Source organism: Daldinia vernicosa, assembly GCF_022497035.1.
Source record: "Daldinia vernicosa strain CBS 139.73 unplaced genomic scaffold F5Y00scaffold_4, whole genome shotgun sequence".
Lineage (NCBI taxonomy): Eukaryota > Fungi > Ascomycota > Sordariomycetes > Xylariales > Hypoxylaceae > Daldinia > Daldinia vernicosa.
Window position 1 is genome coordinate 864,599 of NW_025953920.1, and position 20,428 is coordinate 885,026.

General features: G+C 49.0%; 6 protein-coding genes across 6 annotated transcripts; 3 read left to right on the top strand and 3 right to left on the bottom strand.

Moving 5' to 3' along the window:
• Positions 1-388: 388 nt before the first annotated feature.
• F5Y00DRAFT_136011 (uncharacterized protein) lies at positions 389-2,258 on the bottom strand. Its single transcript, XM_048004286.1, has 3 exons — positions 1,811-2,258; positions 1,299-1,523; positions 389-1,218 (listed from the first exon to the last, which is right to left on the bottom strand). Exons 1-3 carry the CDS (start codon positions 1,888-1,890, stop codon positions 498-500), a joined length of 1,026 nt encoding a protein of 341 aa, XP_047869195.1. The 5' UTR covers positions 1,891-2,258; the 3' UTR covers positions 389-497.
• A 388-nt stretch (positions 2,259-2,646) lies between these two features.
• Positions 2,647-5,197, bottom strand: F5Y00DRAFT_225886 (cytochrome P450). The gene is made up of 3 exons (XM_048006232.1): positions 4,851-5,197; positions 4,653-4,749; positions 2,647-4,586 (listed from the first exon to the last, which is right to left on the bottom strand). The coding sequence occupies exons 1-3, from the start codon at positions 4,972-4,974 to the stop codon at positions 2,888-2,890; spliced, it is 1,920 nt and encodes a 639-aa protein (XP_047869196.1). The 5' UTR covers positions 4,975-5,197; the 3' UTR covers positions 2,647-2,887.
• Positions 5,198-5,989: 792 nt separating this feature from the next.
• Positions 5,990-7,862, top strand: F5Y00DRAFT_225887 (uncharacterized protein). Its single transcript, XM_048006233.1, has one exon. It carries the CDS (start codon positions 6,375-6,377, stop codon positions 7,680-7,682), a length of 1,308 nt encoding a protein of 435 aa, XP_047869197.1. The 5' UTR covers positions 5,990-6,374; the 3' UTR covers positions 7,683-7,862.
• Positions 7,863-8,580: 718 nt separating this feature from the next.
• On the top strand, positions 8,581-13,020 carry F5Y00DRAFT_136047 (uncharacterized protein). The gene has a single exon (XM_048004287.1). It carries the CDS (start codon positions 8,711-8,713, stop codon positions 12,896-12,898), a length of 4,188 nt encoding a protein of 1,395 aa, XP_047869198.1. The 5' UTR covers positions 8,581-8,710; the 3' UTR covers positions 12,899-13,020.
• A 935-nt stretch (positions 13,021-13,955) lies between these two features.
• On the bottom strand, positions 13,956-18,179 carry F5Y00DRAFT_225891 (formate-tetrahydrofolate ligase). Its single transcript, XM_048006234.1, has 5 exons — positions 17,250-18,179; positions 17,134-17,154; positions 17,025-17,062; positions 14,423-16,953; positions 13,956-14,372 (listed from the first exon to the last, which is right to left on the bottom strand). The coding sequence occupies exons 1-5, from the start codon at positions 17,824-17,826 to the stop codon at positions 14,264-14,266; spliced, it is 3,276 nt and encodes a 1,091-aa protein (XP_047869199.1). The 5' UTR covers positions 17,827-18,179; the 3' UTR covers positions 13,956-14,263.
• A 198-nt stretch (positions 18,180-18,377) lies between these two features.
• On the top strand, positions 18,378-19,947 carry F5Y00DRAFT_136075 (eukaryotic translation initiation factor 3 subunit I). The gene is made up of 6 exons (XM_048004288.1): positions 18,378-18,488; positions 18,551-18,681; positions 18,738-18,760; positions 18,841-19,321; positions 19,393-19,734; positions 19,795-19,947. The coding sequence occupies exons 2-6, from the start codon at positions 18,655-18,657 to the stop codon at positions 19,930-19,932; spliced, it is 1,011 nt and encodes a 336-aa protein (XP_047869200.1). The 5' UTR covers positions 18,378-18,488; positions 18,551-18,654; the 3' UTR covers positions 19,933-19,947.
• Positions 19,948-20,428: the final 481 nt, after the last annotated feature.

Consider the following 20,428-nt stretch of genomic DNA (forward strand, 5'->3'; position numbering starts at 1 on the left):
AGATCATGAAATACAGGAATCTACTTCAAGCGCGTAACCAAATCAAATGTAAAACAAAGACGCCTAACCGGGACGTCCGGGATGGTTGATTGTCCAGAATTACTAGATAGGTTAGTTCCGACCTGGCCCGACCCGGGAGCCAGTCGGAAGCACTCCGACCTCGGGGAAGAGCGGGATCTTGAGATAGGGTGGATAGGGCAGGAGCAGGTATATAGGGGGTGGTGGTGGTTGAGGTATGTGATGGGACCGGAAACCGGCTGGTATCGGGGCGTAGTATAAGGGAACCGAACGCCACAGAACACCCGTCAACGCCGTTGAACGCCACCGGCCGCCAGCCCTCGGGGCTCCTAATGAGAAAATTAAAGTGATCAACCGGATGAAAGCGACGTTTTAGCAGTGTGAGACTGGGAGTGATATATAGAAAGTGAGGTTATGATTGGAAATCTTCTGCTGTTACAGCCGCCAGCAGTTGGATTTGAATGTGCTCTCCCCTCCCTTTACTTCTTAAGCACAGCGTCGTAGATGCTCAAGACGCCGGTGATGGCAGTGCCGGTCAGGATACCCTTGTAGCCACCGTATATGGCCGTGCTGATGCGAGCAATAGACGTCTCGTCTATCCAGCCACCAAACGTAATGCCTTGGCCGTAGACCACATAAGAGATCAGAGCCTTGGCGATGCTGAAGGTCAATGGGTCTACAACCGATTCCAACGCGTGCGAGCGGCGGCCCGGGCGACCGTGGTTCGCGTTGATAGTCAAATTGAAAAAGTAACCAGCAATACTAGGCAGGATAGCGCTCGTAAAAGCCCAGAGAAGTGCAGGAGACCAGAAGGACGAGGTTAAGAGTAGGAACATGTCTGGAACGAAGACGGGGAAATCCCTCGTGCCGAGAAAGGTGATAGCGGGGACGGTGAAGGCATATCGGTCGGGCAGGATTTCGGGACGCAAGAAGTAGAGCTCAAACGCGGAGATAGCGAAGAGCACCGAGGTCACGGTTGACAAGCTCTCACGCGTTGCTTGCGTGGCTTCTGTGATTCCCGACTCTTTGATTAGGGACACGACGTGCGTCTTGACAGCGACGGTAGAGCGGTCGACAGCTTCGGCAACATCCGCGGGAGTGGCAGGAAGCGAGATGCGGCCTGCAAGAGAGAGGGCACGGCCAGGAGTACGCGCGAGAGCGTTGGCGGTGCTCGTAGGCTCCTCATCATCAGACCTAGACCTATAAGTTAATGTTAGTAGATGGGTCGAGATACCCAAGATGGGCAGCACACAGCTATTACGAACCGCGGCGTGACTTACTCTGGATCGAGAATCTCCTCGGCAGCCTTGGTCACTCGTCGTCTAGCAACCTTTAGCCTCTCTACGGCACCCTCGGGAGCATCCCTCTTGACTGGAGACCCAACAGTTCGGGCGCGGCTAGAGTAGTAGTTGGCGAGTTTGGGGTCGGACGAGAAGGTAGACGAGTTCTCAGACAAATATTCATCAAGGGCAAGTTCGAGTTCAGTTTTCTTTAACGATTCGTAACTATTTTTCGCAAACAAAGGGAAAACGTGTTAGCCATGCTATGCTATTCTTGTCTCGGATCGGCGCGTGGGGCCGAAGAATGCCATCATCTCATCATTCCGCATTCCCGCATTCCCGCATTCCAGACGGGACGGAGATGGTGATGTAATAATCTACCTATATAAGTGCTGTCTTGGGGCGTACTAACGCCGAGTCGCGAACAAACTTCACGATAACACAAATGCAACAAGCTTCGAATTGGGGACAAATTTGTGGGATTGGTATTCTAATAATAAAATAGTACATACTTCCTGAGACCTGTGTACTGGGCAAGCTCGGCCAAATCAGTCTTTCGCTGCCTCTGCAGCCAACTGTTTGCGCCGGACATTGTTGGATGCAGGCCTGTAGCTTTGCTTGAATTGGTATAAGCGGTGTCGCGCAGGGTAGGCGATTAAGATGCAATAATTATTAAGAAAATAGCAGCTAGTGGTCCGTGACGTAGCTAGGGGGGTGTTTGTTAAGTTGCTAAGACGAGGTTATGTATTGATGGTGGTGATGATAATGAGATATGAGAGATATCAGATTGCGCCGTGTTGCGAGGGGCGCGTGTGTACGTAGCCGTAAGTGTGATTGATGGGAGGCTAAGAAGGAAAAAAGACAGGGAGGATTTCCCGCGGCGGTGCGCTTGAGTTGTTTATGTTTTCTTATTTCTGTCTTGTCTGTTGACGTGCAGGTGCAGCAGGTACAGCAGGTGCGGGAGCGCCCAAGGTCTACCTGCTAATCAAGCTGCCGCTTTCCTGCCTGACCTTGCTTTGGGGGCTACTAGGATCTGCTCTGCTGCTGTGGTTCGCTCTTAACCCCCCATAGTGCGGTACTTCTCACTAACCTAGTATTTTTAGGCTAGATTTAGTACCTAAACCTTAGCTAATACGCCAATAATAGGAAAGCGGGATATGGATGCACGGTGCACCGATTGGGAAATCTAAGCTTGTGATTTGCTATGTCGAGGTGTCATCGTCCAGGATCGTCCCATTTTACTTGTTTACTCCCTGTGGACTGTGGAGACCAAGCTCTCGTCAATGACAAACGCGCTGCCACGTCTTAAAGAAATTCGAATTTTTCAAAAATTGGGGCGTTAGACGTGTCAATACGTAGGTATTGTTGAAACTCGGCGACGTCTAGTTTGTGTATAGAAGGATCCTTGGATGCTTGAAGATGGGTCTTTTTATGTTTCGTCGTGTAACTATCCTAATCTGTATGCAAAAGGGTCTCTCTGCTAGTGCCCCTGATGTATATATGACTTATGCCTTTTAGAGATGCTCACATAGTTATACAATAGGTAACCGATGTTGAACAATGGAGCTCTTCCCTCTTAACCGCACGATTCATGAATCGATATAGTTAACAAACCTCTCGTTGCCTCTCTTAACCAATCTCACAGGGATATACTTATCCCCATGTAGCTTTAACGTAATATAGCTTCTAGCTTCTTTCACAGTTTCCCTCGATGTCTCTTGCGCCAGTTTGTATAAGCTCGCCTTCTCGTCTTGGCTCATATTCGCAACCTTTTCGTCGCTCGCCCACTCGTCTACTGCGAGCTCGATGCTATACTTCTGGAAGATAACGGCCAATGCCGAGACTAGCTCCACGATTGCTACGCGGCGGCCTAGGCACGCTCGTGCGCCGTCTGAGAAGGGGATAAACGAGCCCCGTGGCGGGCGGTACAGCTGTGCGCTAGTATCGGATCCGGTGTAGCCGCCGAAATCCTCCGTATCCCCGCTCTCCATTGCAGTGCTACTGCCCTTTGTTGAATCCGTTTGGAACCATCGCTCAGGAACAAAGTCATCCATGTCCGTCTCAGCACCAGTGATCTTGCTTGGCTTGGTCGGCCAGTATATCGGATTCCGTTGTGCGGCTGCGACCACTACGCCAATAGATGAGTCGCGAGGGAGTACGTGTCCCACTCCTTGTATAGTGACGGATTGGTCTTGCGCCGGGGTTACCATCTTCGGTATATCCACCACAGGCGGTAGTAGACGAAGTGTTTCGTTAATGACAGCACCAACCATTGAGCCGAGTAGAGGGTTTAGACACGCCTCATAATCCCATGTCTCTGCATCCGTGTTTCCTAGAAGGTTATCAATGTCCCGTTGCAATCTCCTTTGAGAAGCTGGACTTGCTGCTAAGTAGGCGAGTGTAAAATGGAGAACATTAGCTGTGGTCTCATGTCCTGCTACTATATTCACAAATGCATTGCCTATGATTTCCGAGTCCGATAGTCGTGCGACTTGGGTTCCTTTTTTAGTTGATCCATTGGCCGGTACGTCTCCGTAACTTGTGCGTACCAACGAGCCCATTATATCAAGACCCTGTTCCGCGTTATTTCCTTTCTGCACATCTTCAATCTTTTCCTGTAAGAACTCGTTCATATAGCCTAAGAAGTTCGCCTCTGCTTCTAGAGCTTGTTTTGCGTGCTTGTTAGGGATGATTTTGAGTATCCATTTCGGCGCGATCAGAAGGAGGATGAGATATTTCAGGGTACGAGCCAACGCTTCTACGAAACTCAACGTGTGTCCTGGAGGAGGTTCGTGAGTTCCGTACTTGGTTAATCTAGGGTCGGCATCGGGTGGGAACGTTTGGCCAGGCCAGAGGATCTTAAGGCCGAACCCGATGTTTGCGATGATATTTAGCATGAGAGATGCCGTATCGTGCTCGAGAGTCTTAAATGTCTTGTTTCCTAAGCCGTCGGGGCCGAGCCAAATGTTAATCAATCCCTGTGTTTGGCTGATACACTCCCTGAACACCAACGCGGCATTCCTCTCGTTGAAAGAAGCCGAGGTAATCTTGCGGTGCATGCGCCAAGCGGCGCCTTCGAGCGTCACTACATTCTGGCCATATTGCGCAAGAATAGCATAAGACTTTGTGGGCTTCGGGAACGCCTCTCGCTTTGAGGTAATCTGGTGAATTGCCTCTGCATTTTCCGTAAAACATATGATTCTTCCTGGGGAAACAACCAAAAAGGTATCTCCGAGTTTGGCGAATATTTTGTGGTTCTCCACGTACTGCCAATTAGGATTCAAAACACTGATATTGCGTGCATTAGATTACTACTGAGTAATAGTGGTGGGAGGAGTTGTTTAGGTTGCTCACGGTTCAATGTCTTGCCAATATTTGCGTGGAAGAAGTCTGAATAGGCGGGTCCAAAACTTATGAAATATTTGACCTGATCGGTTCCATGGACTAATAGCTGTGATAAAGAGAGGTAGGTTAGTTTTGCGACCTGAGAATGAATATCCAGGAACAAGTGAGAAAGTAGAGGTTGAAAGAGTTAAAATTTAATCAACTTACGAACAATGAAGTAAGGGAAGCCGGATCGTTTAGCGGCAGCGATGTTGGCTCTAAGCCCTGATACAATATTGAATATAAAGTATATAACTGCTGCACCTAGCAGCAATAATATTGTTGAAAACATGACGGCGACTTATTGACCCCCGCCAATACCTTTCGAGCGTATTGCCCGCTGGGGCAAGACAGGTATGCAAGTGTATGTATATCCAGGTAGGTACCTAATGTACTATAAAGTTATTCGACTTATTTATATTCGAATAGAACTTGAATTAGGTATTCTCGAGGAAATAATCTATTAATGTATAGAAGAAACAATTTGACAAGACAAGAAAAAAAATATTTCGCGCAGTCTACTTGGATATTATAACTTGGGTAGAATAGGTCTCTATGTAGATTTAGGGGGCTAGTGATGGATATATGGATGCGATTAATTGTTCGGCCCTAACGTTTCGGGATCCTGACATCCCGAGCGCTATTCCAAGATCCTTCCAACAGTGATCCCGTCCGATGGCGAGTTCCCCGGTTGTCTTCCATTCTTAGAGGCTTGGGAAACAGCTATATTTTTGGTCTCATTATTAATAACCTTCGTGTCGTTGGAACCCCGCAATTTCCCTTGTTTCAAGGTTTATGTTTCAAGTACTATGACTGTATGACAGCATTCTACGTGAACGACTTATACAATAATACTTGGAACTAAACTAATTATGGAATCTATACCTAAGTTATAAACAAGTGTAAAAGGAGTATAAATATACATAGGTAGTTATACGGACTGAATCGATCGAACAAGCGCTATACATTTTTAGGCAAGCATATCGTGGGTTAAATCCTTGGTAGCGATCTAACTAGCTGTGGACGTTGTAAGTCTCGACTTGATACCTATGTATTTGCTGGATTTGGAATGTGACCCGTGAGATACTCAGCACCCGTTGTTACACCCATTCTACCTCTGTAGAACTTCGCTTGTTGGTCTTCTCTTACGGAGCTACTCCGCATCGAGACTGGATCGTTGCGTGCTACCGAGGTTGAAAAAAATTATTTCAAAGTCCTTTGTTAAGTGACCATTTTGTTAGCGCTACTAGTAGAGAGATCCATAATACCGCTTAGAGCTGCACAAACATAGGTATAACTCATCGACGTTACCTACCTAACCTAATATATGTATAGTCAGGTAACGTTTGATGTTACCGATCAACTCTAATGCTACCTAGATTTATACCTCATTAATTCGTCCTACAGGTATGTAATTAATTACCTAAAGTTGTACGTGCCGAAAACGGCGATATGATAGATAACTGCGAGAAGCAAAAAAAAATCAGAAATCAGAGGGCCCATGTCTCGGGTAGTTCCGAAGAGGCAGAGAGGCTGCGGAGTTGCAAGGTATCTCCGCGCTGACGTAGTCGGCTGAAACCTTTCCGACCTCATATGCTGATGTCTACCTATTGTAGAGTTGGCTTGTGTAATGCGTACGGCTTGACATGATCTTTAAGTCACCAATACATATGGCCAAAGCCGACGAAAACCATGGCCTTCATATCGAACATCAAGCGACTCCATCGCAACAATGTCGCAACTATACGTAATTCGCCGCTTGCTGAGATATCGGGCGCCCTCGGCGATCTAGGTACCCTTCTGCCTCTTATGATCACCCTCGCGGTCAACGGCTCAATCTCGTTATCGACAACGCTTGTGTTTTCCGGCTTCTTCAACCTCGCAACCGGTGTCGTATTCGGTATTCCCCTACCGGTACAGCCTATGAAGGCCATCGCAGCGGCAGCCATAGCCTCCCGCGCCTCGGAACGCGAAACCGTAGCAGCAGGCAGCGTGGTAGCTATTATCGTGTTGCTCCTGAGCATTACGGGTCTATTGCACTGGGTTACGCGTATAATACCCATTCCCGTAGTCAAAGGCATCCAGTTCGGCGCTGGTCTTTCCCTCATCATCTCCGCGGGTAGCTCTTTGCTTCAGCCCTTCGTCCATAATTGGGCTTTCGCTCTCGACAACCTCGTCTGGTCGTTAGCCGCCTTCTTGCTACTCATATTTACCCAGAGAGTATCTCGGTTTCCGTACGCCCTGATTATATTTGTTACCGGCCTAGTCCTTGCCATTTTATTCGTTACTACGAGCTCCCACCATCTACCGCATTTCCATGTCTGGCACCCCTGGTTTGCACTCCCGTGGTGGAGTGCTGATGCTATCGGCATGGGCATCGCGCAGCTGCCACTGACGACGTTAAATTCGATCATTGCCGCGAGTGCTCTCGCGACGGATCTGCTACCCGATCTGCCGACACCTAGCGTCACCGCCCTCGGCATCAGCGTCGCTGGTATGAATCTCTTAGGATGTTGGTTTGGTGCTATGCCTGTCTGTCACGGGGCTGGGGGCCTCGCAGCGCAGTACAGATTTGGTGCGCGGAGCGGTGCAAGCATCATCTTGCTAGGTCTATTTAAGATGATCCTCGGTATTGTCTTCGGTGAGACGCTGCTGGATCTTCTAAAGGGGTTTCCGAGGAGCCTTCTGGGTATCATGGTCATCGCTGCGGGTCTGGAATTGGCAAAGGTGGGCCAGAGCCTGAACCACGGCGCCTCAGATCTATGGGAGTCGTCAGTAGATCAGGATCAACAGAAGAGGCATAAGAACATCTCGGACAAAGAAAGGTCAGAGAGATGGACTGTCATGCTCATGACTACGGCAGGTATACTGGCTTTCAAGAACGACGCTGTTGGGTTTGTAGCTGGAATGCTCTGCCACTGGGCCTACAAGTTTGCGGATTGGATGGAGAAGAGAAGCAGTCACCTATCGGGCGAAAGACGGCCTCTATTACACAGTTAAAGAATATTAGGTAGCTATACGACTTTCATCATTAAGAATGAGATAGCTACTTGTTTAACAAATATATAACTTGGGGCCTTTTTTCCGAGGCACCGTGATGTAATGTAAAATAATTCTAGGTACCTCATTGTTAGAGTTACTACATCTTAGATGATGCTCTAAATATGATTTACCTAGTATATTTTATGTTTTTATAAGATACTAACCTACAAGGTTTGTACAAATTTATAACTAACTAGATAGTGACTTACATGCTTCGAATCTGTTCAGTTATTGAAGTTACTATGAATATCTGGTTGATGTGAATGTGAACTTAGTCTTGTGATGACTTGAGAGTTTGATCTCACCTTCTATGCATCTAAATTGACTCGATGTGCCTTGAAGCCCGATATGTACACTCGAGCAGTACATATTGGGCATCTGCATTAGTCTCGTGTCAATTGACCAAAGATGGTGTAAGTATGGATATATTTGCCAATCTTGCAGAAAGATGCCCGTGATGATTGACGGGAAACTTTCTTATCATATCTATCCGTTACACACGTCTACACTAGGTGTGAGACTGGAAACAGCTGCAAAAATAAAGCGCAGTTGACCATATGGTTCGAGGAGAAAGCTGCATTGCTGCAATTGCTGCAGAAGCTAACAACCTAACCAAGTTAGCTTTAAAGCGTCGATTAGTTCACCCCCTACCGACCAATTACAACCAATCACAGTTAGCCAACAAGCTCTACCCGAACCTGCGCAGAAAAAGCAACCAGTACCTTTGCAGGTTAGTGGCTGTTAGTGGCTGCAAAGGGTCTTGGCGGGGGGATCTGGAAATCAGAAGGTTTGGCACTGTCGGACCATTAGAGCCATTGCAAGCCATTAGCATTTGCTGTATTTTTTTTACGTTGCGGGAAGGCGGTCACAACAATCCCGTTCCCTTCTACTGGCAGTACACCCACCTTCAACTCTCCATACCATTTCTCTAGCAAACCCCAAACCGGCACGCCGTAGACGAAGGAGCTGTATTTAATTCAACAGCGATGACTTCGTCCATAGCTGCCGCGACCTATCCTGGTCGCCAACCAGTAGTACATCACGGCTCTCCGCCGCCAAGCGTGCCGCCCGCACCCGATCCAGATTCCGCATCTGTTGCTACTGCCGATGCGAATGCGCCGATAGCTTTTTCCGTTCAACAAGATACCTACCGCGATGACATTCAAGAGATGCATTCAATGCCTTCGCCCCCTACCGTCTCTCCCCTTTCTACGCCGGCAGCGACCCAAGTGAACGTTGGCGATAATGACGATGTTCCCGACCTCTCTACCGGGCCTCTACCAGCTACGAATGGAGCCTCTGAACACGCCTCGGCCGTCCATCTAGCCTCTACCAACTTGAGCGTAGCTACAGATACCTTTTCTATGAAACTCAATCGAACCCAAATACTAGACAATGCACAACGATCGCGCAACCAAGTGGAAGCTGTCGCGACCACCGACCCCGAACCCGCAGGCATGGATTTCTCGTCTCGAACCATGTCTTCTAACTTGCGACACACCCAGGGTACCGTACAACCCAATGCCTATATCATGAATATCGCCCAGGCTAGTTCGGCCCTCTTCCAGAATCAGGGGCCCTCCATTGTAGCCCCCTCTGAGGTCTCCTTACAGGCCTCGTTTACTCCCCAGGAAAGCGACGCTGTGACGACAAGCGGCGACCGCACATCGACTAGCGCCAGCCAAAAGTTAGAATCTTTTGCCAGGATAGAATTTGCCGATAGTGTTTTTCAGATGACTACCTACGCTGTCATTATTGGTCGCGATCAACGGGCCATGGACCAAGCTAGGAGGGATGAGAAGAGGGAATTAAACTACAGACGCAAAGTGGAAGAGAATGCGAGAAATGGATTGCCTCCCCCGACGCCCCTCAACGTCGACCGCGGGAAATTTAGTAAATCCTATGTGAGCGAAGAAGGTGGCATGCTAGGCCCCGAGTCGGATGGTGAAGATAATGTCCGGCCTGTGAAGAAACGTCGCCCAAGTTCTGCGAATAGGTCTCATAACGGTGACGAAGACGCTCAAAGTGACCATGTCAAGTCCAACAGACAATATGTTTCCCACACTCCCGGAGCCGCCGCTGTAGATTTAGGCACCTTGCAACCGTCGCCCTCTCACATTCCATTCGTGGGTATTCATTCTCCCGGACCAGATATCGCAAGTAAAACTCGCGGTATATCGAGACAACATCTTAAGATCGAATTTAATGAGAAAAGAGGCGTATTTGAGGCTGTTGCCCTACACAAGAATGGGTTTTTCTGCGATGACACGCATTACGGTCTCGACGATCCAGTCACCCTCAGGAGCGGAGATCGACTTCAAATCAAAGATGTGGAGTTCACATTTATCCTCAACGGTGTTCAATTAGGTAAGACAGGCGGCGAGGAATATCACGAGGAGGAGACATCGAGTAAACGTATGTCTATTGGAGGCAAGGAGATGAGCTTTGACTTTGAACACTCCGACCATGAGAACTTTCGAGACACAAGCGAAGAGCTATCAGAGATTGAGAATGTACCGACACCTGTCGTTGGGTCTGATGAAGGTAATGGAGAAGGGGATGGCAACGGTGAAGGTGAAGGCGACAATGACGGCGAAGGCGAAGGCGAAGACGAAGAAGGTGACGATCAAGGAGTCACTGAGCTACAGTCTGATGAAGTAGACGAGTCGAATATTGGCATGAGGGACTCCACCGAACTTCAGGACATGCATCAGTCCCAGTTTATGACTTCTGATATGCCGAAACGGCGTGGTCCAGGGCGACCACCTAAAGATGGAATAATGTCAAAGAGGGAACGGCGGCTACTTAAGAAGCAGATGCAAGAGACCTCTAAGAAGACTATTCCCCAGGACCCGCAAGGACAGAGTGAGAAGATTAAACGGCCAGTAGGCCGACCTAGGAAGAATCCTCTCCCTGAGGATGGAGACAAGCCGGAGAAGAGAAAGTATAATAAACGAAGGCCAAAGGAAGAAGGCGAAGAAGGTTCCGATGCCGAGAGGCGGGCGAGGGAAAAGAAAGAGAAGAAGGTCCGACCGAAGTCACCGCCTTTGGAGCTCCGAAAGGAGGACTTTACCGAAGAACAACTACAGAAACCCACCAAAAACTACGGCGTTCTGATTGATGAGGCCTTAACCAATGGTCCTCCGGATGGCCTAACCTTGAAACAAATCTACAAGAGGATTATGTCAAAATATCCATGGTTCTACTTCTCTGCCGAGACAAAAGGATGGGAAAGTAGTGTCCGGCATAATCTAATTGGGAACGAAGCCTTCAAGAAGGCTGAGGGAACCGGACTTTGGTCTCGTGTTCCCGGCGTTGAGCTTGATGCCGGAAAGAAGCGCAAAGCAAGCTCACCAGATCGACAGCTTGGATCGGCCCACCTTCACTCACAGCTATCAACACAGTATTACCAAAACGGATCTTACTTACCTGCGGGCAACTATAACTACGGCCATAATGTATCACACTATACCAACGACACGAAGCAGATACCAACAGGATACCACCCTCCTACAAACCAACCTCCTCAGCCCCTTTCAGCACAATCTTCTCAACCAGTCGTTCAGCCAGTTTACTCGACGCAATCTCCCGCGCCTGCACAATTGCCCCCTGCGTATCTGGCCAGGCAATCCATTAACGCCCAGCAAAGTACATACAGCTCGCCTTACGCGAAACCGCCCCCTCCAATTAATATTCCCGTCAAATCGGAAGCTCCTGCGGTACAAAACCCTCAGGCACTACCCGCAGCTCCAGTGCAACAACCTCTAGCTCAACCCCCCTCACAACCCCAGCAACCGCAACAGATATCGAGTATTCCTGAGAATACAGTCCGATCACCGCTATCACCAGAAATCGAGCGAGCCATTGCTCAGTTTAGGGGAAACATGTTGAACGTTATTTCGAAGCAGACACCCCATGCTGCACAAATCATTGACTCGGCCATAGGTCGTGCGCGAGGGTTATCAGCCCAAACCAGTGTACCTCCTGGGTTTGAATCAGTCGAAAAAACACTATTTAACGCGGTACAAAATATGATTACCGAAATGCAAGCGAAGCGACAACAGCAGGCAACGTCCGCATCTCCCGCTCCCACCTCGACCTTACCAAATGCTGCGAAATCAACGCCGACTCCGAGCGCACCAACGCCAAGTCCAGCACCCGCGGCCACACTTGAGGCTGAAATACAACGCAGAATCAGGAACTTTAGGGGTACTATGGTTGTCGCTCTTAAGAAGAAGACGGACCAAGCAGAAGCTATCGTGGACTTGGCTATTAACCGAGCCCAAGGTTTGCCAAATGCTGGACCGATTCAAGGCTGGGAGGAGGCGGACAGGTTGATGGTTAAATCTGTCACGCAGATAATTGCAGATGCGCGCAGAGCGCATAACCTCCAGGTACAACCTCCGCTTTCAGGGGTAACTCAGGCTCCGCAACAAGTTCCGCGACAAGCTCCATCTGCATCACCGGCTCCAACTCAGCCCCCTACTCCTACAACGGGGACCGCTCAAACCAGTCAAGGAATATTACCAAGTATGCCCTCACATACTATCCAGGCCACCAGTACAAGGCCAACGCCATCAGTTACCCGTCCCGGTGTTTCAATCCAACGTCCAACCCCGATGGGTATCTCGCGCCCAGGGGTAAACTCAATAAGTCGACCTTCTGTTATGCGCAAGGAATCAACAGGTGCACCAAATCTGCCAAGCCCGGGCGTACCGGCAGCACCGATGCACAATGTTTCCAGTCCAGCGCTACCAAGCGCAGGCGTTGTTGATCAAATCGCGGGGCAGAAGCGACCACACGACGATGCGTTCAGCCATAGTCAAGGAACTGCCGACAGACCGGAGCCGGTTAAAGCTCCCACACCTAACATGTCTACTCCAGCACCACCTAGCGCAGGTGTCGTTGATCAAATTGGACAGAAAAGATTGCGGGAGGACGGATCTGTCAATAGCAACGGAGGTGTTGGGCAACACGAGCTACATAGCAAGGCCGTCGCGCCTGCATCCGCACCTGCGCCGGTACCCAATATATGCAGTCCTGCACCACCCAGCGCGGGCGTAGTCGACCAAATCGCTGGTCAAAAGAGGAACTTAGACGAAGGGCCCGGGAGCACGGGCTCAGAACAACCCGATGCTAAGAAGCCAGCTATCTCGTCGGCTTCAGCAACCTGATATGCAAAGTAGATTATACAGTCTTGTACTATTGACTTAGAGCGATGGTTGTACGATGGAGATGGATACCTGTTGAAAAACTGGACCTCCTTAGCTTTAGCTCCCCCCTTCTCTACCCTTATACATTACTCCTTCTGAAACTACTCGGCCCCTTTAATCGATTTCTGGGCATACTCGGACCTGAAACCCGCAGCGGCATTCTAAAAGGATAGCAGACTGGGCAGATGAAGTTTCGAATGGTTCATGAGATACGAACTTGACTATCGATATCGTCATCGTATTCGTTCGTTTTCTCCTACCAGGGAGCGCAGCATGGGTGGATGGGCACCAAGACGGGATAAAGCGTGCATTCCTACCTATTTATTTAATACCGGCGAGAATCCGATCCTGCACAGCGGCACAGACAGGTCAGCAAGCGGGCCAATACCCTGCATGAGGGAGGCTTCTATCTACAAGCAAGCACATATTTCTTCTTCTCTTGTTTTTTGGCGGGAACTACTAGGTTGCCAATATCACTGCTACTATATCTATCCTATCTACTTATGTAGAAGAAAGCTGTCAGAAAGTCGAGTTTCCGATATTGGAAAGATACCTAGGAAGGAGAAGAAGAAAAGGGCGCGGAGTAAAGAGAGAGGCGATATCATACTTCGACGCGCGTGGGTCTACAGAACTACCGCGACGACATAGGATTAGGAAGAGAAATATGGAAGCGAGACTGAGAAGAAGGGAGCAAGTAGGAAAGCATTTGGATGGGATGCGGACGCGAAGTGAGTCGAATAGAGTAGGAGGCATAATAATGCTGGTCGCTAGGAAGGTAGTTAGTCAGTCAGTCGAGGAAAGCGAATCAATAATCTTTATTACCCCTAACATGTCTAACTTGGGATGAATACGGTACCTGATATTCATCAGCGAGGAATCTAAGATATGTGAACGAGGATGCTCGGAGAGCCTTGATGTACATACCTAGGTATATTTCCAGAGCCAAGTTATAATAGAACACGAGCTAATGGTAGCTTGTAGCGTCTACAATAAACATGCAAATTAAGTTCTACAAATATTTGATTCATCGCATTTATTTCTAAGTATCCTACTACCCATATTGGGCACGTATGACAGCAGCAAACAGACAGTCCTGCGGCATACACTACTGTTGAAGTTATCATGTACAATAATAGACGCCGGCCCTCGAGTCGCCGTATCTAGTATACTCCTCCTGGCCTAATGCTCCTACGTGGTTGAATCCGTCGAAGCTACCCAAATGCATAGAGTCCCCCGTCTAGCTAGTTGATATCTATTCGTACCGCATCTACGCTACTTTTTGTTATAACAAATGTGTATAAGCATACACTAATGGCTGTTTAGCATCTAGAAGAGTCCATCAATCTCGCCTGTCTCGGTATCAACATCCACATTCAGGTATCCCGGGGCAGTGGGCAGGCCAGGAATTGTTTGGATGTCAGCAGCAAGGGCGTACCTATTCAAGTTTAGCTTATGATCTATATAGGGACATGCCAATACACTTACAGATATCCTGCACCTGCGGCCATCCTTACATCCCTAATTGGAACGGTGAAGCCGGTCGGTGCACCCTTAAGATTCGGGTCATGGGAGAGCGAATATTGGGTCTTAGCGATGCAGATTGGGAGGTTTCCAAAGCCCTGTTTTGTGTATGTGTCGATCTTCTTTTGGGCAAGCTCGCTAAATTCGACAGCGGACGCGCCGTACATTTTCTGGCAGATACTCTCCATGCGTTGCTCGATAGTACCCTCACCCACATCGTACAGTAGCTTGAAGTCCTTTGGTTTTTCAGAAGCGGCGATGACTCCCTTGGCAAGATCTACGGCGCCCTTACCACCTTCGGCCCAGTGGTTTGCTAGGATGGCGTCTTCGGCACCGGCAGCAATGGCCTCCTCTCGTAGCGCAGCAATCTCAGCATCGGTATCGGTGGCAAACTTATTGATGGCAACCACGACGGGGCAGCCATAAGCCTTGGCGTTTTCGATATGCTTCTTGAGGTTCACGCAACCGTTTCGGAGGATCTCGACGTTCTCCTGCTTATACACAGGGTCCAACGGCGCACCGGGAGCAATGGGCGGGCCGCCGCCGTGCACCTTCAAGGCGCGAACAGTAGCAACGATGACGACTACATCGGGCACTAGGCCAGAGGCACGGCACTTGATGTTGAAGAATCGCTCACCTCCCATAGTGAAGTCGAAACCAGCTTCAGTGACAGCGAATCCTGCCTTGACGTTGTGATCCTCATCAGGCTCTGTACCTGCTAGCTTGAGCGCCATCTTGTCGGCAAGGATAGAGCTGTTGCCAATACTAATATTGGCGAAAGGACCAGCATGAACAAATACAGGCGTTCCCTCTAGTGTTTGCATCAAGTTTGGCTTGATGGCGTCCTTCATGAGAGCTGTCAATGCACCACCGGCTCCTATATCATCACAGGTGACCGGGTCTCCCGACCTCGATGTAGCAACGACCATTCGGCCTAGCCTTTCTCGCATATCAGCAAGACTTGTGCTCATCGCCAGAATAGCCATACATTCGCTAGCAACGGAAATATCAAACCCGGTGTTTCGGCTTTGCCCCTTTTCAGTTGGCGCAGTACCAACAGTGACACCACGTAAGTGGCGGTCGTTTACATCCAGTACGCGCCTCCAGGTGATAGTTTCCGGGTCGATGTCTAGTCTAGCGAACCGGTGGATTTCATCTTCGGTAAGCTCGTCAGGGTCAATCTTGTCGATTCCTAGCTTCTTCAATCGGCGGAACATGACTGGCGCAAATGTCCTCTTTCCGTTCTTCGCTGGCACCAATCTTCGATAAAGGGGGCCATCCTTCTGAGTGTTCTCGTGGAACATACGAGTCTCGATTGCAGCGGCAAGAAGGTTGTTCGCTGCGGTGATAGCATGGATATCACCAGTTAAGTGCAAGTTGAATTCATCCATGGGTATAACTTGACTGTACCCACCGCCAGCTGCACCTCCCTTGATACCAAAGGTAGGGCCTTGACTCGGCTGTCGGACATTAGCGAAGGTAATTCGACCTAAATGCGCACCCAATGCTTGAGCCAAGCCCATGGTCGTGGTGGACTTCCCTTCACCTAACGGCGTGGGAGTGATACCTGTAACTACAACATATCGGCCATTTTGACGGTGTTCCAGACGCTTTAAAAGGGTGAGGTCCACCTTGGCTTTATATGCGCCATATGGTTCCAACTCATGATGCGCAATACCAATCTCTTCTGCGACTCGCGTAATGGGCTTCGGTGGCTGTGATCTTGAAACCTCGATATCAGAGGGAACTGGAGAACGCAGATTGAGAGGAAGCGGAACGATACGCCTTTGTTTTTGTCGCTCGAAATACATGGTGGTTGCATTAACAACATTTTGCAATAACATAGCAACCGTCATAGGTCCTACACCACCGGGAACCGGTGTGATATAGGAAGCAACCTGGGAAGCCGACTCAAATTCTACATCACCTACCAGCCGTTGGCCTGACTTCTTGGATGCGTCAGGAATGTAGTTGGTTCCCACATCGATAACCACGGCACCTTGTTTGAGCCATTCTCCTTTTACGAAGGCCGGTTGGCCAATAGCGGCAACGACGATATCTGCCTTCTTTAATTTCTCCTCGATGCCTTCAGTCTTAGAATGGCAGACGGTGACGGTTGCGTCGGCGTTTTTCAACAAGTAACTGACCGGGCTGCCGACGATGTCGCTTCGGCCGAGAACCACGGCGTCCTTGCCCTTCAGGTCCACACCAGCTTCCTCTAAGAGGACCATGACTCCCTTGGGAGTACAGGGGATAAAGAATGGGTGGCCACCTTTCTTGGCGAGCTCGCCGATGTTTCTGGTACCGAAACCATCGACATCTTTTTCATCCGCGACGGCGGAAGTAATGGTGTACTCGTCGATATGCTTGGGCACCGGTAGCTGAACTAGGATGCCGGACACGGTAGAGTCATTATTTAGGACGTGTAGTTGTGCCAAGAGTTCGGCCTCGGTAATATCCTCAGGGAAATGCAGGAGTTCGCAGGTAATATTGGCCTTTCGTGAGTCACAATGGTTAGGTCAGGGGTATTACATGTGGAACGATATATTAAAGTTCGAATTCCTACCTCTCGAGCGGCCTTAAGCTTCATGCGAACATAAGTTGCTGGTGAGAGAATTAGCCGCGGCGCAGGTTGCTTACGGCGATTGAGTCAGAAACCCCGGATTAAGACGTACAAGAATCAGATCGATCACCGACTATACCAGGTAACAACAAGGTTAGTACCTATTATATCCGAATTATAGAAGTACGAAGTATGGAATATAGAGTATAGAGTATGGTAATTACAAACCTTGGATAATCTTGAGGCATGGCTGGTACTTGGGGTTAGACTTTTGCTTTTCGACTATCTCAGCGGCCAGTCCCTCGCGGATCTTCTTTGCGATGGCTGTGCCATCTAACCTAATAGCACTCATTGTGGGGTAACTCGTTGAAAAATGTCTATTAGAGGTATGCGACAAATGCGACAATGAGACAAGTGGCCAATGCCGTTGCACCGTTTCTATTGAGGCGTAATTAGATGAGCCTGGTCTTGTGCAACACAGCTGATACAACCCTCGACGGGTATTTGCAGACGTGGTGAGTCGGGCACGTTGTTGAGAGTAAGCTGAAATCCGGGGAGCGAAATATGAGCGATTCGCTTGGCTCGGGACCGCAAATAGAAGCTCACAACTGCTAGACAAGCAATTTGACAAGCTGCAGGCTTTTCGGGACCCGCAAAGCGTGCAAAGCGGAGTATTAGTCGGCCGGGTTACAACGAATCTAGTGGTAACGCGTGTGACCGGCCGAAGGATGAATTGTGCGGTTGGACATGGGAGATGATGGAAATTGTGGTGGCCTCGACCGATGCTTGCAATGACTAGAGTCATAGCTGCTAGTTCCAAAGCAGGTAGGTAGCACGCTATACGATAGAGTTCGCTGTTAGGTACTGTACAATTACTACAATACCAGTGTCAGTAATCTAGAAGGATCCGTCCGAAATAACAGTCATCGAATCAAATGTCAATGCCCACAGCATCGAGGATAAAAAATGAAAGATATGGTTAGATAAAACATAATATAAACCAAATGAAGATTATCTAGGAAACAGATAATATGATATAGTTATTCGAAGCAAAGTAGGAGTTGTCGGATAGAAATTCCATCTTTTATAAACTTATATTGTGTAGAAATAATATATGCATTAGACATTAGGTATCTTTGATTTTTTATGGCTCTTAAGAAGTTTTCTTGTTTAGCGAGAAGTTCGCTTTCTCCCTACCAAGCTCTAAACTTAAAATTTTCTCTTTATCTGAGATGACTCAAACATTGTATTGATCGCGTAGTCTAACCTGTTTCTCATACGGAAGCGGCAATTCGCTGAACCTTATATTCTGCTCATCTAATTCTCATTGCAACATGGAAAGTGCTTGGTAGACAGGTTAGGTACATGATAGACTTCCAAGTCAGTGTACATGTACATGTACCTACTAAGATAGTGCCCCTGTATTACAAGTTACCTATGATTGGCTACCACGAATCCCAAGCCTGTGTATAGCCCCTCACGTGATAATGAGTAACGTTAGTGGGGTCCAGATGCTGATAGGTTATCAGAAAATCCGCGAAATCTTGCCCCACGCACAAATCATTCAAAAACTCCATACAACCAACCCCAACCCCAAGATTGGTGACGAGATATACACCAGAATACCGCCAATATGAGACCTATTCTGTTATCAGGCCACGTAAGAGATCACTTTTCCTGATATTGTAGATAATACCCTCTAACAGTTTTCTATAGGAACGGGCCTTGACCCAAATCAAGTATGTTTCTCTTAGCACAAACAGAATCTTGCCCCGCCACGAGTTCGTTAGACTAACTAAACCGCTTTCCCCCTCTACAGATACAACCCCGACGGCGATCTACTATTTTCCGTATCCAAGGACCAGCAGATCTGCGTGTGGTTTTCGCATAATGGCGAGCGGTTAGGTACATATAAGGGCCACCAGGGTGCTATCTGGACCGTGGATGTAGACCCGACGTCGACCTTTATCGCGAGCGGTAGCGCCGACAACACCATCCGCCTGTGGGAGATCAAGACCGGCCGCTGCCTTAAGACTTGGGAATTCCCTACCGCTGTCAAGCGCGTCGAGTTCAGCGATGATGGCCGCCAGCTGCTGGGCGTCACCGAGAAGCGCATGGGTCATCTCGGAACCATCGTGGTTCTAGATGTAGTGTTGGAAGTGGACGCCGAGCAAAGCGACGAGCGCGTCCTGACCATCGTGTGCGATGAGAGCAAAGCTACCGTTGCCGGCTGGAGTTACCTGAACAAGTACATCATTGCAGGACATGAGGATGGTTCCGTATCGCAGTACGACGCTAAGGTAAGCCGCGAAGCCAGCTATTATGTATAAAGAGGATGGATGACGAGATCTAACAAACGCAACCTTGACAGACCGGAGAGCTACTCGATAATGTCCCCATCCACGAGCTCAACATGCAAGTGACAGACCTCCAGTGGTCGCCCGACCGCACCTACTTCATCACAGCCTCCAAGGACAAGACCGCCCGACTAATAGCCGCGCGCGACCTCGAGCCCCTTAAGACCTACGTGACGGACACACCCCTCAACAGCGCATGCATTACCCCGAATAAGGACTACGTTATCCTAGGTGGTGGGCAGGCCGCTATGGACGTCACCACGACCGCAGCTCGCCAAGGAAAATTCGAAGCGCGTTTCTACCACAAGATTTTCGAGGATGAGATCGGTCGTGTAAGGGGCCATTTCGGACCTTTGGTACGTTCCCCTTTTCCCCCAGCCTGGAGTACTCATAAATCATATCTAACAACGCAACAGAATACCGTAGCAGCGGACCCTACAGGCAAGGGCTACGCTAGCGGCGGAGAAGACGGTTACGTGCGCATTCACCATTTCGATAAGGGATACTTCGACTTCCGGTACGAGGTCGAGCGCGAGCGCGACAACAGGCTATGATGAGAACACGCGCGTAGCGTACAACTCTTCTAGCCCCGCCTATTCTTCCTCCCCGAATCATCCCGCCGTTCCGCCGCGGCGTATATATACGTACACGCGTTGGTCGTCGCTACGAGGTAGAAGGCGGGAGAAAGGGAAGGGTGGAAGATATCCGGCGTTGTGTCCTCGTTTCTATTATTCCGCGTTCTCCTAGCCAGAACTTGCATCCATCCATCCGGGAAAGGCTTCGGCGTTTGAGGGTTTTGTCCGACAGTTTTTGTGCGTCATTTAGGCAGGAAAGAGAAAAATAAATGAGAGCTCCGGATTAGGTATAAGGAGACAGGGGGTAGCTCGAGGCTTCTAATCAATATACCTAATTAAGACACAAAATACTGCTTTTGATTATTGGTCTGGCATAGTAAGATGGTCACCATCCTAAATTGACAATTGAAATACGAGTAGGAATGGGATAGCTGTCTATATTAACACTACAGGCGGTTCGCAATATCACTCAAGG

Coding starts and splice junctions, on each gene's coding strand:
- F5Y00DRAFT_136011 (XM_048004286.1), bottom strand. CDS start 1,890: ATGTCCGGCGCAAACAGTTGGCTGCAGAGGCAGCGAAAGACTGATTTG. Junction 1,524..1,810: donor CAGTACACAGGTCTCAGGAA/GTATGTACTATT, acceptor TGCGAAAAATAG/TTACGAATCGTTAAAGAAAA. Junction 1,219..1,298: donor GAGGAGATTCTCGATCCAGA/GTAAGTCACGCC, acceptor ATTAACTTATAG/GTCTAGGTCTGATGATGAGG.
- F5Y00DRAFT_225886 (XM_048006232.1), bottom strand. CDS start 4,974: ATGTTTTCAACAATATTATTGCTGCTAGGTGCAGCAGTTATATACTTT. Junction 4,750..4,850: donor CTTCCCTTACTTCATTGTTC/GTAAGTTGATTA, acceptor TCTTTATCACAG/CTATTAGTCCATGGAACCGA. Junction 4,587..4,652: donor TATTGGCAAGACATTGAACC/GTGAGCAACCTA, acceptor ACGCAATATCAG/TGTTTTGAATCCTAATTGGC.
- F5Y00DRAFT_225887 (XM_048006233.1), top strand. CDS start 6,375: ATGGCCTTCATATCGAACATCAAGCGACTCCATCGCAACAATGTCGCA.
- F5Y00DRAFT_136047 (XM_048004287.1), top strand. CDS start 8,711: ATGACTTCGTCCATAGCTGCCGCGACCTATCCTGGTCGCCAACCAGTA.
- F5Y00DRAFT_225891 (XM_048006234.1), bottom strand. CDS start 17,826: ATGACTCTAGTCATTGCAAGCATCGGTCGAGGCCACCACAATTTCCAT. Junction 16,954..17,024: donor AGCTTAAGGCCGCTCGAGAG/GTAGGAATTCGA, acceptor GACTCACGAAAG/GCCAATATTACCTGCGAACT. Junction 14,373..14,422: donor GCCGCAGGTGCAGGATATCT/GTAAGTGTATTG, acceptor AAACTTGAATAG/GTACGCCCTTGCTGCTGACA.
- F5Y00DRAFT_136075 (XM_048004288.1), top strand. CDS start 18,655: ATGAGACCTATTCTGTTATCAGGCCAC. Junction 18,761..18,840: donor CGGGCCTTGACCCAAATCAA/GTATGTTTCTCT, acceptor CCCCCTCTACAG/ATACAACCCCGACGGCGATC. Junction 19,735..19,794: donor GGGGCCATTTCGGACCTTTG/GTACGTTCCCCT, acceptor ACAACGCAACAG/AATACCGTAGCAGCGGACCC.